The sequence below is a fragment of the Corythoichthys intestinalis genome, chromosome 13 (genome assembly GCF_030265065.1).
Source record: "Corythoichthys intestinalis isolate RoL2023-P3 chromosome 13, ASM3026506v1, whole genome shotgun sequence".
In the NCBI taxonomy this organism is placed as follows: domain Eukaryota; kingdom Metazoa; phylum Chordata; class Actinopteri; order Syngnathiformes; family Syngnathidae; genus Corythoichthys; species Corythoichthys intestinalis.
This window is the reverse complement of record NC_080407.1, coordinates 55913156-55926538: the sequence shown is the minus strand read 5'-3', so window position 1 is coordinate 55926538 and position 13383 is coordinate 55913156. Positions and strand designations below refer to the sequence as shown.

The 13383-nt window shown below is 41.6% G+C and overlaps 1 protein-coding gene across 4 annotated transcripts in view; it reads right to left on the bottom strand.

Annotated features, from left to right (window-relative positions):
• Positions 1 to 13383, bottom strand: part of LOC130928389 (phospholipid-transporting ATPase ABCA1-like) — a 125968-nt gene that overhangs the window by 74466 nt on the left and 38119 nt on the right. For all 4 annotated transcript variants that reach the window (XM_057854950.1, XM_057854949.1, XM_057854951.1 and 1 more), the window contains 5 exons: positions 13055 to 13194; positions 12871 to 12987; positions 7846 to 8043; positions 7186 to 7391; positions 6877 to 7053 (listed from right to left, as the gene is read on the bottom strand). In XM_057854950.1, the coding sequence (XP_057710933.1) occupies positions 6877 to 7053; positions 7186 to 7391; positions 7846 to 8043; positions 12871 to 12987; positions 13055 to 13194 (838 nt within the window). The remainder of the gene's footprint in view (positions 1 to 6876; positions 7054 to 7185; positions 7392 to 7845; positions 8044 to 12870; positions 12988 to 13054; positions 13195 to 13383) is intronic.

Genomic DNA, 13383 nt, shown 5'->3' with positions numbered 1-13383 from the left:
TTTCGTTCAAACCTTTAAGTAGCTGACTCGTTTAACCATCCCATCATTTAAAAAGAATGAACCTATTTTTAACACGCAATATTTTAACTAGAACTTCCGTCGATGTACCCCAGAATTTCTTTTAAAGAAACTGTAATTTCTGGAGAAATTACGACGGGGCATTGCTGTGGTAGATACAGAGATTTAGGGACATTTGGGGGACACGTTCTGTTGACATCAGGGCACTTCCTGCTTACAGTGGTATGAAAAAGTTGGTATTTTTCACTTTTCTGCATAAAATCACCATCAAATGCTATCTCCTGATCTCTGTCAAAATCACACAGATGAAAAAAAGTGTCTGCTTTAACTAAAACCTATAGGTTTTCATATTCTAATGAGAATAGCATGCAAACAATGACAGAAGGGGGAAAAATAAATAAGCGAACCCTCTGCCTAAGGAGACGAAAAGCAGCAAATTTAAAAGCAGTTTAAAGCTGCCCTGCCCACTATAAAACACACACCTGGTAAGAATTGTCTTGATGGGAAGTATTGTCTGATGTGCATCATTGCTCGGTGAAAACAACTGAAGACCTGCCATCAAGGATTGTTGGTTCGTATAAAGCTGGGAAAGGATACAAAATGAAGGAATCTGATCTCTTAGCCAGATTGTCGGTATCACGCCAGCTCCAACGATCTGGGCCGGTGAAACTCCCACAACCCGGCCATATGGCCAAACTCCGAGCGTTCATCTTAGTCTTAACCCCTTGTACTGTTTCCATTTTGAAAGCTGGAAAAAGGCTTTGAAGCGAAGCACAAGTTGACAATATATTCAGGTCGACAGCGATCAAACAGCAAGGCAAAACAGAAACAGACGCAGCCGAGGAGGCAGACTCGTTCCAAGGTCACCATATCACAAGTCTACAAAAGGTTCCCCGAGAAAATTGACAACGATTAGTTAAAAATTCAGTCTTTTGAAGGTTCTCACGGGGCGGGCTGTGGGCAGAAGAAGGGTGTATTTGGGCGTTGTTTAGGATTATTGTCTGTTTGTGGATTGGACAGGAGGATTCGGGATATCTCACATATCACACATCAACTATATGTGAAACTATGGCCAAGAATGGTGTTCAAAGTTGAATTGTTTGGGAGTAACACACAACGTCATGTTTGGAAGAAAAATGGAACAGCTCACCAACATCAACATTCACCGTGAAGCATGGTGGAGGGAGCATCATGATTTGTGGCTGTTTTGCTACCTCAGGGCCTGGACAAGTTGCAATAATTAATGGGAAAATAAATTCAAAAGTTTATCAGGATGTTTTGCAGGAAAACCTGAGGCTGTCTGTCAGACAGTTCCAACACACGGATGTAAATCAAAATCAGAATGGTTTCAGAAGAACAAATTACACCTTCTGGAGTGGCCAAGTCAAAGACCAGACTTGAATCCCATTGAGATGCTGTGGCATGACCTAAAGACAGCGATTCATGCCAGACATCCCAGGAATCTGACTGAAGTACAGCAGTTTTGGAGAGAAGAATGGGCTAAGATTAGTCCTGATCGATGTGCCAGACTGATCTGCAGCTACAGGAAGTGTCTGGTTGAAGTTATTGCTGCTAAAGGGGGGCCCATAAAATATTAGATGTAATGGTTCACGTACTTATTTTTCCCCCTTCTGTCATTGTTTGCATACTATTGTCATTAAAATATGAAAACCTATAAATGTTTGGGTGGTTTTAGTTAAACCAGACAGTTTTTTCATCTGTGTGATTTTGACAAATATCACATTTGATTGTGATTTTATGCAGAAATGTGAGAAATTTCAAAAATTTCAGATACTTTTTCATACCACTGGATTTGGGGACACGTCCTGTTGCATGGCTGTGAATGGCATGGACTAACATGGGTGCTAGTTGAATGTTAATGGGCTGTAACGGTAAGGTTTTGGTCAAAAATTACAACCACAGTTTTTTCTACCATTGAAAATGGATGGGAAATTTGGACCTGCATGGTTGTCAATGGCATCGACTTACTTGCCAGTGGGCTGTCATGGTAAATGGTTAAAAAAAACCAAAAAAAAACCACAAGGACCAATGTTTTCCTTCCATTGAAAATAAATGGGAAATTTTGACGTACATGGCTTTCAATGGTATCCCATTAGAAATGTATGGGACAGTTTTTGGCGAATTTTGGGGGACAACTTTTACGCCCCTTACCGTTCTGGAATGTTTGATGCGTAAATTATGTGGTTTGGTCAAAAATTGGAAGACAAGTAGCGTTTTTAATTAATTAATTCCCCCCCCCCAAAATAACCTGCATTTACAGGTGAACGGAAATTTTTGGGCGGTTCAAAAAATTCCTTGCGTCGCACAAAATTTCCGGTCATTTTGATATTCGAACGGTCACGGTTGGTCAAACGGTTTGCGTTGTGCGGCGCGCAGAATTTAGGTCATTCAAAAAAAAAAACAAAACAAAAAAATTTTAGACAGTAAATAAATTATATATTTTATATATATATATATATATATATATTGACAATGAATGAATTTTGACAAAATCCATTTAATGACTTTTAATGCTTTTTAATGAATAAACCCTGCAGTCACTTTCTGTTGATTTGGAGTCACTTTCTGTTCATCTGGCAGGTGTTTGATGAACCTTTTAGGAAACACACATTCCTAGAAGACTCTTTTCATAGCAGAACCGGCGCCAACGCTGAAAAAGTTTGGGAAGGCTCAACAAAGAGTCTTTGAAAGGATTCAACTTTAAGCTGTTAGCATATCACATATGCAAAATGTGCCTGGTAGAGCCTGGAAAGACGAATCCTCTCATGGCATCTTTAAAGACCAGGCGGGCGGGAATGATAATGGCGGGAACGTCTCGGGAACAGACGACGGCCTTCGCCACGGGTTAACTGTTTCGATTCCTCGAAGGGATCGGCCGCGTCCGGCGACCTTGCCGGCAGATGCTCTTAAATTATACACGGGCGGATCGATCGCAGTCGCTTAAGAAGTCGCCGGCGTGACGTCGGCGGCCTGACCTACATTTAGAAACTCATTGCGGTGTAAATTGAAGGCCACATTTCTTCGCACGGAAAAGCAAATTGCGGATGACCTATTAAATCAAATGAATTTGATTTCTTCTGGACGAAATTGTTTTTCATCACGCTTTTAATGGGAAAGTCTTTTTGTGTTAATGAAACCACGTATTATACGCTGGAGATGTTTCAAAGCATCGCGAAAATGAAATCATTTTATTCAATCGTGCTGTACTTGAATGATTGGCTGCTATTGATGAGCATTCACAGCCAGTCTTCTTATTTTAAACAATTTGGAACTCAATTGGAAACAAATTGGGTAGAAAAAAAAAACAAAAATACACACACATAGGCGGATTTTAAGGGGGGTCTAGCCCCCCCGGTGGCCAAAAAGGGTCACTGCATGTAATTGACTTTCATTTTATATATATATATATATATATATATATATATACAGGGGTGCACATAATTTTTTTTGCCCAGGTTCTCAGAGGAGGACCTGGAGATGTGACCTGGTCCTCATTGAGCTTGAGAGCCGACCCGTCTGATGCGATAAATTTATGACAAGCTTTACTTAGAGCCAATTAACTTTAATTAATTATATTAACACTTAATGCTTGATTAACATCAACTGGCACAACAAAATTGCCGTTACTTTGAAGTGAAATGTAAAGAAATAAAAAGCACCAATTCAAAATAAAGGGCATCATGCGGCTCCCACATTAACTCCAAGCCTTTTTAAAAGTGGGATGTCCTCAACATAAGACCTCATTGAACGTGCATGTTTAGCTTTGTAAAATGCGAGCAAAAACACGTTTGTCAGTGCATGTCGCTGTTCATTACCTTTAATCCGCCACTTGTCCATAGGGTGAGTGGGATCCTGTTTGACATCGATAGTTTGCTTAATTGCCACATGCTCTGTTTTTTTCGTGCTTTTCAAAGTTTGGATGGCTGAAATTCTTTGACGCTACATAAAATGCGCTGCTCTTATCGCCGACATTGGGATTCTCGCGGCACATTTTGTATCGCATTTCCGTGCGAGCATCATTTGCTTCTAGCCATGGTACTTCCTGTAGCCACTTTTCACCAAAAGTCCTTTTTTTCGGTAGCTCCGGTGACGTCTCTGTCGTCTGTCTGTCTTTTGACGGGGGTGGGGGAACACGGAAGTCATTACTCAGTGTGACCTGCCTCTTCGACATTTTGAGAAGTTATTTTCTCGTGTCCGCCGCAAATACAGTGGTCAGCCATCGGTACGCAAAAGCGTATGGAAGCCGTTGGGGGCCAGCCCGTTTGTTTACGTCCAGTCCGCATGCACGCATGCGGACCACTTATGTGCACCCCTGTATATATATATATTATAGTTGTAAAGCAATAAAAATGAATGAAATGAACCAAAAAACATTTTTATAATGGGTCGAATTATTTTTCGAGCACCTTAGACAGTCATTTGCTTTGCTATATATATTATAGAAAAAAAATATTTTTTTTTTTTTTTTTTTTTTTTGATTAACCCTATATTGCCGTATGTATCACAGTTGATACACCTAAAATTTCATGATTTTTAGACTAATTCAGAGTTTTGACATTTCTTTTTGGAAAAAAAAAATGATGGATGCAAGTCTACACATGCATCTGCAGGTTCCATGAAAAAAACAAACATGATATAGCAAGGGTTATAGATATCTGAGCGCTTATTACACATATTTATTATGACTTTTCTTTTTACAAATTTGAAGAAAAGCTTTCATTAGAACCTTATTTTCAAAATTTGGGATTCTCTGATAATTGCTTCATATTGCTGGCATTAAAGGTAAAAATATTTTTTTGGATTGAAGCAATTTTTGGGGGGATTGAAGGATTTAGACACAAATGTCCTAATCATAATATGGCCCAAACACAAAAAGGATGCCTTCAATCAAAGAAAACTTTTTCAATGAAAAATGAAGTGTTCAAATGCAAATTTTTTTCACATTCGAAAACTTTTTTCTATGATTGAAATTTTTCTTTTTTTGATTGAAGTGATTTTTCTTTTTGAAAATCTATATATATTTTTAAGCAATTTGTTTTTTTGATTCAATAATAAAGAGAAAAATGTCCTAGCCAAAATGTGGCCCAAACACAAATCAACATTACTTCAATCAAAATAAATAAATAAATAAATAAATAAAAATTAATCAAAGAAAAGTAGCTTTCACATGTATTTTTGTTTTAGTGTTTTGAGTTTCAAATTTATTTTTGCATTCAAACACATTTCTTTTTTGTATTAAAGTGACTTTTTTGTTGTTGAAAATATATATTTTGATTGAAGCAACTTTTTTTATTTTTTTTATTTTTTTATTTTTTTTTTAAATTGGAGCAACTTTTTTTTATTGAAGCAACTTTTTTGGGGGATTGAATAATAAAGACACAAATCAACCTCCATGGCTCCGCCCAGGGGATACACATTTGTGTCTATTATTAAATCAAAACATAAGTTCATACAAAAAAAATATTTTCAAAAAAATCACTTCAATCAAAAAAAAAAAATTTTTTTTTTCACTCATAGAAAGAAGTTTTTGAATGCGAAAAAAGATTTGAGACTCAAAAATTTGCATTTGAACACATAAATTTTCATTTAAAAAAAGTTTTCTTTCATTTTAGCAATCCTTTTTGTGTTTGGGGCACATTTTGGCCAGGACATTTGTGTCTTTGTGTCTATTATTCAATCAAAACACAAGTTGCTTAATAAAAAAAAAAAAAAATTCAAAAAACCACTTCAATCAAAAAAAAAATTTTTCACTCATAGAAAAAAGGTTTTTGAATGAGAAAAAAATATTTTAGACTCAAATATTTGCATTTGAACACATACATTTTCATTAAAAAAATTTTTTTCATGGATTTTAGCAATCCTTTTTGTGTTTGGGCCATATAATGGGTAGGACATTTGTGTCTAAATAGACCCACTTAGAGTGTTTGTTGCCAAAAAGCTCAATCTTGGTCTCATCTGACCAAAGCAGCCTGGGACCGTGTGCCAGACACTCTAAGTGGGTATGGCGTGCCACGAAAGATGCGCATGCTGAAAAGTACCTCATACCCACTGTGAAGTATGGGGGTGGGTCAGTGATGCTGTGGGGCTGTTTCGCTTCCAAAGGCCCTGGGAACCTTGTTAGGGTGCATGGCATCATGAATGCTTTGAAATACCAGGACATTTTAGATCAAAATCTGTTGCCCTCTGCCCGAAAACTGAAGATGGGTCGTCACTGGGTCTTTCAGGTAGACAATGACCCTAAACATATGGTCAAATCTACACAGAAATGGTTCACCAGACACAAAATGAAGCTTGTGAAATATTATAGGAGAAGAGTAGGTGCTGTTTTGTTGGCAAAAGGGGGTTGTACAAAGTATTAACACCAGGGGTGCTAATAATTGTGACACACATTATTTGATGTCAAATAATTATTTCTTTATGTGGGATTTTTTCCCCACTGAATAAATGCACTTGTATTGAAGTTTTTCTCTTTTTTTTTCCATTAAGGTCCCATATTATTTGAATAAAAAAAAAATATATATATATTAGAAGCTAAAAAACACATCTTAACCAGGGGTGCCAATAATTATGAAGGGCACTGTAAATAGGAAAGTCAATTACATGCAATTACACTTTTTGGCCACCGGGGGGGGGGGGGGGGCTGACCCCCCTTAAACTCCGCTTATGGTTTTGGTGTATGAACGGTGTCGGCGGGTCAAAGAAACGTCATGGTAGCTTTTGCATTACGTTTAAAGTTACCATCAATTAATGGGGAAAATCTGCAACATGCCCCCCCCCCCCCCAAAAAAAACACCACAAAACGGTACCCAACCGAGGCAAATATATCTTTGTACTCACCTGTCATCCACATAGCAAGGATACGGCATTTGCTGAGCGTAAACCCCGAAGGGCGGGGTCCCGGAACTTTGCGTTCGCACGATGCCGTGGTCGATCATGTCCTGCAGGTAGGCGAAGCCTCCTCGTATATAGCGCAGATCGTTAAAAGGGTTGTCTCGGGCCCCCGGAGACCACGACCTTATTAAAAGCAGACACATCGTCATCTGAGCTGGTAAAGGCCAAGTAAATGTGAAGAAGGGCTGTCAGGAACGCTATTTAGACTCCAAAAAAAAAGTCACTATTGAAGAAGAACTCAACTTAATCACCTACCGCTCCTTCTTTTTGTCGGTGCGCTCCACCTCTTCGATGTCCATGCGGATCTTGTATCGAACGTAGGCGGGAGCTCGGCCAGCGTCGGGCGGGAGGTCCGCAAACACCAAGCCGGCCCAGAAACTCTCGTTCTTCAGGAGCTCTAACGATTTGCTCACCAGCTGATTTTCACTGGGGACGGCTTCAAACTTGTTCAGGTCCAAACACTGTGGCAAAAGGGGACACAATGGCTGCCATTGACGGCAATAGACGTCCAACCTATTTGGACCAGTATGTCGTTTTGATATTAAAAAGTCATTATCGGACAACTGCAGGTAAGTCATCGGCTGCAATCGACGACCAATGGATTGGAAGTCTGTTGCCGAAATGCGTCGATTCGATCCTGGAAAGTTACCTGAAAATATGTGAGGAGTGTACGAGCGATCCGTTTGCCTGCTGACAAACCTGACTTTGAATTACGAGTGTCTAATCACACCGCGCCGGGAAAACGGGCCCCCGCTGCAAAGCGTGGCGCGGATCGATACGTCGACCGCGAGCGTGTGCTCGCGCTTTATTTGGCGCTATTAGAACTTGGCAAACAGCAAGGCCTCTCGCCACAGAGAAATGAGCCAAAAGATCTTTTTCGTGCGCTGAATAAACAGATAGCGGCGGGATACCTACGCCAAGGAAGTCGGAGAGGAGTCGCAGGACCTGCGTGGTAGCGTTGTAAAGGTCACGCCAGTCGTAGGGCGGCATCCCGGCGGGTCGCTCCTCCGGGGGGCCGTTGTAGAGGAGGTTGGCGATAAGGGCGGCGCTCCAGCCGGTGCCGTTGAGACGCCGGTCCAGGGCGGCGGCAAACACTGGGTTGGCTAGCAAAGTCTGACAACAGAAAATTGTTATTGAGATAGAGTAAAATCAACTTTAAAAAAAACAGTAAATACAGTGTGGCAAATAAGTATTTAGTCAACCACTAACCGTGCAAATTCTCCCACTTGAAAATATTAGAGAGGCCTGTAATTGTCAACATGGGTAAACCTCAACCATGAGAAACATTGTGGAAAAAAAAAAAACAGAAAATCATATTGTTTTATTTTTAAAGAATTTATTTGCAAATCATGGTGGAAAATAAGTATTTGATCAATACCAAAAGTTCATCTCAAAACTTTGTTATGTACCCTTTGTTGGCAATAACAGAGGCCAAACGTTTTCTGTAGCTCTTCACAAGCTTTTCAGACACTGTTGCTGGTATTTTGGCCCATTCCTCCATGCAGATCTCCTCTAGAGCAGTGATGTTTTGAGGCTGTCTTTGGGCAACACGGACTTTCAACTCCCTCCACAGATTTTCTATGGGGTTGAGATCTGGAAACTGGCTAGGCAGAAATGCTTCTTACGAAGCCACTCCTTTGTTGCCCAGGCTGTGTGTTTGGGATCATTGTCATGCTGAAAGACCCAGCCACGTCTCATCTTCAATGCCCTTTCTGACGGAAGGAGATTTTCACTCAAAATCTCTCGATACGTGGCCCCATTCATTCTTTCCTTTACACAGATCAGTCGTCCTGGTCCCTTTGCAGAAAAACAGCCCCAAAGCATGATGTTTCCACCCCCATGCTTCACAGTGGGTATGGTGTTCTTCGGATGCAATTGAGTATTCTTTCTCCTCCAAACACGAGAACCTGCGTTTCTACCAAAAAGTTCTATTTTGGTTTCATCTGACCAGAACACATTCTCCCAGTTCTCTTCTGGATCATCCAAATGATCTCTCGCGGACCGTAGGCCGGCCTGGACGTGTACTTTCTTCAGCAGGGGGACACGTCTGGCAGTGCAGGATTTGAGTCCCTGGCGGCGCATTGTGTTACTGATAGTAGCCTTTGTTACTGTGGTACCAGCTCTCTATAGGTCATTCACTAAGTCCCCACATGTGGTTCTGGGATTTTTGCTCACCGTTCTTGTTATCATTTTGACGCCACGGGGTGAGATTTTGCATGGAGCCCCAGATCGAGGGAGATTATCAGTGGTCTTGTATGTCTTTTGTTGACATTCGCCTCCCCGGCCCAGACGCACCCGGGAACAGCACCAGCCAAAACAAGTGCCGCTCGGCCGACGCTGCCTCCGCGCGCGCCGACCGGGAAGGCAGAACTTCGCACGTCCTCTTATTTTAACCCTTTGTACTGACTCCATGTTTTAAAAGCTTGAAGAACACTCACCGAAAACAGGTTGACAATTTATTTGTCGACAATGGTAAAAACAAGGCAAAAACAGACGACGGAGGGACAATTCTGGATCCAAAACAAGGCTACATGTTTTCGAGCGGCAAAAAAATCTGTGTTATCTCAGTGTCCAGTCTTTTTAAAGCCTTTGCTGAGGCGGGCCTTGTCGAAGGCGTTTCTGGGCGTTGCTTTTGGGACAACCCCTCTGTGGCCGGTTTTGGGCGGCTTAGGTTCGTGCGCGGTTTGGGACGCCCGCTATCAACTTTGCTGTCCGGGCTGGTTGTACTTGTTTTAGGACAAAGCGCTTTGTCCTTGGAGTTTGCTGGGAGAGCTGATTGCAAGAGTTGGTGCGTCAATCTTGTGATAAGACGGCATTGTGTCTCTCTTGTATTTCTTCTCATTAAACTATGGTGTGCTATTTATTTTATATTAGTAGTGTAGTCCTACTGTAAATATGAAAATGATACTATTTCCTGATTAATTATATTACGTGTGTTAGAGTAATGTAAACAGTTAGACGGTGCCTACGAGAACCTGTACCATATGTATGTGTTGGACTATATATGTGTTAGACTAATGCAAACAATTATATGGTGTGTGCGATGACGATATCTTTTCCCCTTCACTTCTAATAATTGCTCCCACAGTTGATTTCTTTACACCAAACGTTTTACCTATTGCAGATTCAGTCTTCCCAGCCTGATGCAGGTCTACAATTTTGTTTCTGGTGTCCTTCGACAGCTCTTTGGTCTTGGCCATAGTGGAGTTTGGAGTGTGACTGACTGATATTGTGGACAGGTGTCTTTTACACCGACAATGAGTTAAAACAGGTGCCATTAATACAGGTAACGAGTGGAGCCTCGTTAGAAGAAGTTAGACCTTGCTTGTTTGGAGGTGACCAAATACTTATTTTCCGCTCTAATTTGGAAATAATTTGTTTAAAAATCAAACAATGTGATTTTCTGTTTTCCTCTGCACATTCTGCCTCTCGTGATTGAGGTTTACCCATGTTGACAATTACAGGCCTCTCTAATCTTTTCAAGTAGGAGAACTTGCACAATTGGTGGTTGACTAAATACTTATTTGCTCCACTGTATTTAGGGAGGGGTTAGGATTTTTTAGGATTTGGATTACAAAATATTCTCTACATAAATAGTAAGCAATCTATATTTTGAAAAAATGCTCCACGTGTCAACTCCTGACCACGCTTCACGTTTACGGCCTTTCTTTCTTATCTGCGGCGGACCTCAGATAGACTCGCCGGCCGCGGTAATTGGTCCATCAACGCTAAAACGCGTCCGAAGACCTTGAACGACCTAGGCCGGCGATGACGAAAGGCGCTCCCGGCTCGCGGCCGGCTAGCACCGGGCGGCGGCGGCAGAGAAAAGACCAGAGGAAAATGAAGACAAAGGAGGAATGCAGGCCCATTTGTGTAAAGGTTAGGGCTAGGGTAATGAATACCGCGGCAATGTGGAGCTCTCCGTGTCTGCTTCCCTCCAGCTGCCTATAAGCTCATTTGGAGTGACACTCCAGTAATGTCAGTGTCAAGGAAATACTGCAAGAGAGAGACGGGGAGGGAGGGAGGGAGGCAAAGTGTCCGTGTCCTCTACTTCTATAGATAATCCCTTCTGCCAGGCTGAAAATTATCCCGTACTTATCCATAATTACTTCCCTCCTTCGCTTTCCATACTGAACAGGAGCTGCATAAAACTCCCCCTGCCGTGCGTATACATCATCAGTCTTTCTATTTGATCTGAGAGTTGGACCGGAAACGTTTTTGAGGACACGCAAAAGTCGCGGATTGCCTTTCGGTTCGGTCTGCCGCGTCCTTGGAGATGGGCCGGAAGGATACGTTCTCTCAAAGTGCCTCTAATTTTCCCAAAATTATTTGGATTAGTCAAAATAGATTGGACGTTGACGGAATCTGACCTTTGAGACAGACTACCGCAATCACGCCGGATCCAACGCAGATCCAACGACCTGGGCCGGCAAGAACCCGACAACCCGGCCAAAAGGCCAAACTCCGCGCGTTCACCTTAGTCTTAACCAGGGGTGAAAGTGGCTAGAATTTCTTGCCAGAACTCCGGGGGGAGGTTTGTCGGTAGGTCAGCAAACTTACTAAAACCACTGAAATGTTGATAAAACTGCTTTTGGCACAGTTATTCCTAAAACACATACAAACAAAATAATGCTTTTCATTCAAAATTTAACAGATTTTTTTCCCCCAATGATTTGCAAAATAAAAGTTAACAGCAGTAACCTCAACCTCTATCTCCTAATTTCCCCCCCCCATTTCCTAAATGCAAAACCTAAATTTGAACTATTCAAGAACATTGGATGTACATGAAAATTGAAGCTAATGTAAACGTTTACGTTGACATATATCTTAAAGAAAAATTGTAAAAGTTCCTCCAGTACAATCAATATGTAAAATTAGTAAATCATATCCACCCAATCTGCAAAATAAAGTCCGCTAGCTTAGATGCTACAAATGCTAACGTATTTACACTTCTCTCATAGCAAATCGCTAAACTAAACAAACAGTTTCGCCAAACTTAACCACAAATGCCTACACCAACATACATCAACTGAAACAACTTACAGCCTCATGTGGGCTGAACCAGAGCGTAGCTTTCCCTTAGCTGGTTCTGTCATAAACGGTAAGAGTCCAGCCATACCCAACGCCGCCACCAGAGGGGATCATTTGACAAAATACAATACTTTAAACAAGCCATCACACAGAGGGCTTTGACTGTTGCCGTTATATTTTCGGGATCAAAGCGCCATATGGCGGAATGGCGTTCCGGGCCGTTCCGGCCCACTTTCACCCCTGGTCTTAACTCCTTGTGCTGACTCCATTTTGAAAGTTGGAAAAAGGCTTCAAAACACAATTTGACAATTGATTCAGGTCGACAGCGATCAAACGGCAAGGCAAAAAAACAACAGACCAAGGCGAGGATTCAGGGTCACCATATAACAAGTCAACTAAAGGTTCCCGAGGAAAAAAATAAATGACAATGCTTAATTAAACATTCAGTCTTTTGAAGGCTCTTGTGGGCATGGGCAGGAAGAAGGGTGTGTTTAGGATTATTGCCTGTTTGTGGATTGGACAGGAGGATTCGGGAGTTACTGTTGTCAGGGCAACGAGGGTTGTGGATTTTGCCACCTCAGCGTCAAAGGGGCTCTTGGAGTCAGTCGTGTTATCAGTTGGATATCTGGCGTTCTCCGGTGTTGCTTGTGTTGGGACAGGGCGTCCCGCCATTTGTTCTGATTGCGAGAGTTTGTAGTGCAGACGTGGGCTCAGTTGCATGACTCACACGTTGGACTTCCGTGATAAGAAGGCGTCATGTATCTCTTCTCCCCTATATTCTGCTTGTTTTCCTTAAACTATGGTATAAGTGCTATTTATTTTATACAAACAGTTGATCGGTAAATATGAGGAAAGATACCATCTCCTTCAACGTCTAGAACCATCGAGATTTTTTCAACTCCGTCTTACCCGAATTGCGTCGACTTGCTGACTGTTTTGAAAGAAATCCCAAACACGCGGACCCAGTTGGTCCCACGCGTCGGCCAGTTCTTTCAACGCCGCCAAGGCGCCGAAGGTGCTGTTAGCCTGAACGACGACAAGAAGATAGCAATCAAAACCATGGCGTAACGGGTGTTCTTTGTACATTTATTACCTCTTTCACAATGAGACGTGTCGCCGGAGTATCGGGCGTGAAGAGAACTTTTCCACGGAAAAACAGCTTGAAGGTGTTCCAGAGGTATCGGAAACCAGGGGTTCCCTCCAAAGTATCGATCAAATTTTGACAAAAAGAACCTAGAGAAGGAAACAAAATTGTATATTCAACCCCTAGCAAAAAGTATGGAATCACCAGTTTCTGACGAGCACTCACTCAGACATTACATTATGTAGAACAAACTCAGATAAAAACCTTTAAAAAAATAATGAATTAGTTCAAAAGTGCCACTCCTTGGCACTCAGAAACACTAAAAGAAATGAATAAAA